This window comes from Odontomachus brunneus, unplaced genomic scaffold (assembly GCF_010583005.1).
Source record: "Odontomachus brunneus isolate Ranch 3 - 2012 unplaced genomic scaffold, Obru_v1 Obru_scaffold_006, whole genome shotgun sequence".
Taxonomy (NCBI): domain Eukaryota; kingdom Metazoa; phylum Arthropoda; class Insecta; order Hymenoptera; family Formicidae; genus Odontomachus; species Odontomachus brunneus.
Genome location: NW_022639456.1, coordinates 171,562 through 174,519, shown reverse-complemented (window position 1 = coordinate 174,519; position 2,958 = coordinate 171,562). Strand labels below are relative to the sequence as shown.

Genomic DNA, 2,958 nt, shown 5'->3' with positions numbered 1-2,958 from the left:
TGTTTCTATATATATATATATATATATATATATATATATATATATATATATATATATATATATATATATATATATCTATCTATTTATATATTAGCTATACCGAGAGGTTCGCTTTCCCATACAGCACAAATGTTCACTAGATATCCTAAAAACGTTCTAAAAATATTTGAATATTCTTAGAACATTCTTAGGATATCTAGTAAACATTTGTGCTATATGGATTTTATCGCCGAACTGGCTAATTCTCTTCTCTCCTTGTTGTCTTTTTTTCTTTTCCACCAACTGTACATCTGTTTCCACACATTAGTTCAGCAACAAAGAACAGACCTGAGAATCTAGACTTAAGAAACGTGGGATGTCCACGTTTGAGATACTTCTTGCAATCTACAACATGTCGAGTTTCTTTTTCTGAATTAACTTGCTTGTTGCAGGTGAACTATCGATGAAAAAGGTCAAGGTGCATCGTTACGTTTCTGGCAAGCGACCAGATTACGCCGCAGCGAGCTCGGACGAGGAATCAGAGGAAGAAGACTTTTTGGAGAAGCGTGTCCTCAAGAATTATGACGACAATGAAACAGTCACGGACGTTCCGGCGCATTCGCACGCGAGGACTAGGGATGAGGACGACCCGCGTCTACGAAGATTAACACGGCAGAAGGAGGCTCCGACCGAGATACGCACCGAGAGGCACAGGCATATCCACGAGCCCGAGCTGATCGAGATAGAGCTGGAGAGAACGCGCGAAAGGATCAAATTGGAAAGTTCCGACACGTCCGAGGATGAGGAATTGTCCGATTCCGAGATAGAGAAACGGCGAGAGGCGCTGAAGCAGCGTGTACTCTCCAAGAAGGACACGGAGGAGGAATTGATACAAGGCGAGGAGGAGGAGAGATCGGGCGAGAGCTCGGAAGAGAGCTCAGATTACGAGGAATATACCGACTCCGAGGAGGAGACGGGGCCGCGGTTGAAGCCCGTATTCGTCCGCAAGAAGGACAGAATCACGGTGATGGAGAAGGAGAAGGAGGCGATGCGGCAAAAGCAAGCGGAGGTCGAGGTAAAGAAGCTGGCCGAGGAGCGCAAACGGCAGACACTGAGAATGGTGGAGGAGGCAGTGCGGAAAGAGGCACAAGTTGGCAAGGGCAACGTCGAGCAGGAGAGCAAACTGAATGACGTTTGCACGGACGACGAGAACGACGAAGTAGAGTACGAGGCGTGGAAGTTGCGCGAACTTAAGAGAATCAAGCGAGATCGTGAGGAAAGGGAGCAGATGGAGAAGGAGCGTCTGGAGATCGAGCGTATACGCAATATGACAGAGGAGGAGCGAAGGCAGGAGGCACGACTGAATCCGAAAGTGATCACCAACAAAGCGGCCAAAGGAAAGTATAAGTTCCTACAAAAGTACTATCATCGTGGCGCGTTCTATTTGGACAAGGACGACAATATATTTAAACGCGACTTTTCCGGCGCCACTTTGGAGGATCACTTTGACAAGACGATCCTGCCGAAGGTCATGCAAGTGAAGAACTTTGGCCGCAGCGGCAGAACCAAGTATACTCATTTGGTGGATCAAGACACTACGCAATTTGACTCGCCGTGGATATCGGAGACTGCGCAAAACCTCAAGTTTCACAATAATCAAGCAGCTGGTATGAAGCAGGTTTTCGACCGACCTTCTCTGAAAAAGCGGAAAGCTGAAAATTAGGCAATAACGCCACACCACGTACCTTTTCTTCTCCTTCTCTTGTTTTTGTTGCTTTTTTATTTTTATTTAGTAAATACATATAGAAACATTTGTACAAATATCATTGCGTCGCAATAAAAACGATTTATGGAAATTAAAAGCGACAGCTTATAGATGCAAAATACAAATGATATATCCACTCATGACGTCACTGTCATGAAATACAAGTAGACTAATTTTGTGATATTTCGTCGGTCCCACATGATCCTGTCTTTTAGAAATAGAGAGTACAATAACATGATTTATATATATGCAAATATATTTTATATACGAACGAAATTTCATAGGCACATAATAATAATTAGACTGGAAAGTATTACGTATGTCTTCTTTGTTTTTTCTTACTTTTCCTCATATAGGCATTTCCAGTATTACTTCCAGCTAGAAGCTCGATGTAATATTATTAATTATATTATACAACACTTTCTTATTACGTTCAGTAATCGATTCGTGTTACTTGGTATTAAAAAGATCCACATCGACTTAGAAATTGTAGACGGAATCAGAAGTATATGTACAATATCTCTTATGTCATACATTTTACATGTACTGGATGATGCCACACTGCGTGACACTTGTTAGATTGGTGCATGCAATTTACCATAGCAGTCTTTTATTGGAATAACTTTCCTTATCTAGTCTTTTTATTCACTAATAGTCTTGATTTTAGAAGATTTTTACTTCTAAGGATCTCGAATAAATAACTTTATTTATAAAAGAGAGTTTCGATCTCAAAGTTTCTAAAAAATTTGTTTTTTACCTATAAATAAATATTTTTGGTAAAGCTTTACAATTATAGCTCCAAATGATTTCCGACTAACCTTGATATTGACCTTGACCCTCAGGAAGGTCAATGCTATTTATTGGCGCTCAATGTTCGTTAAAAATTTATTAACAAAAGAAGTTGCATAAAATGAATGTAACTTCTGGACACCGTATATACAAATGCATCGAATTTGTAAGCTAGCAAGATGCTGCTACAGACACACACACATACACACTACTTGGGAGCTCGCGGTGGGTTCGATGTTTGTACATACACATATATATATATATATATATATATATATATATATTTGTATATATGTATATATATATATATATTTGTATATATGTATATATATATTTGTATATATGTATATATATATATGTACATATATATATACACACAAATATATATATATATATATATATATATATATATATATATATATATA

At 38.7% G+C, this 2,958-nt stretch overlaps 1 protein-coding gene across 1 annotated transcript in view; it reads left to right on the top strand.

The window, feature by feature from the left end:
- The window catches only part of LOC116852089 (microfibrillar-associated protein 1), a 3,194-nt gene extending 1,130 nt beyond the window's left edge, over nt 1-2,064 (top strand). The window contains exon 3 of the mRNA XM_032832107.1: nt 432-2,064. Coding sequence (XP_032687998.1) covers nt 432-1,702 — 1,271 coding nt within the window. The 3' untranslated portion in view covers nt 1,703-2,064. The remainder of the gene's footprint in view (nt 1-431) is intronic.
- The last annotated feature ends 894 nt before the right edge of the window (nt 2,065-2,958 follow it).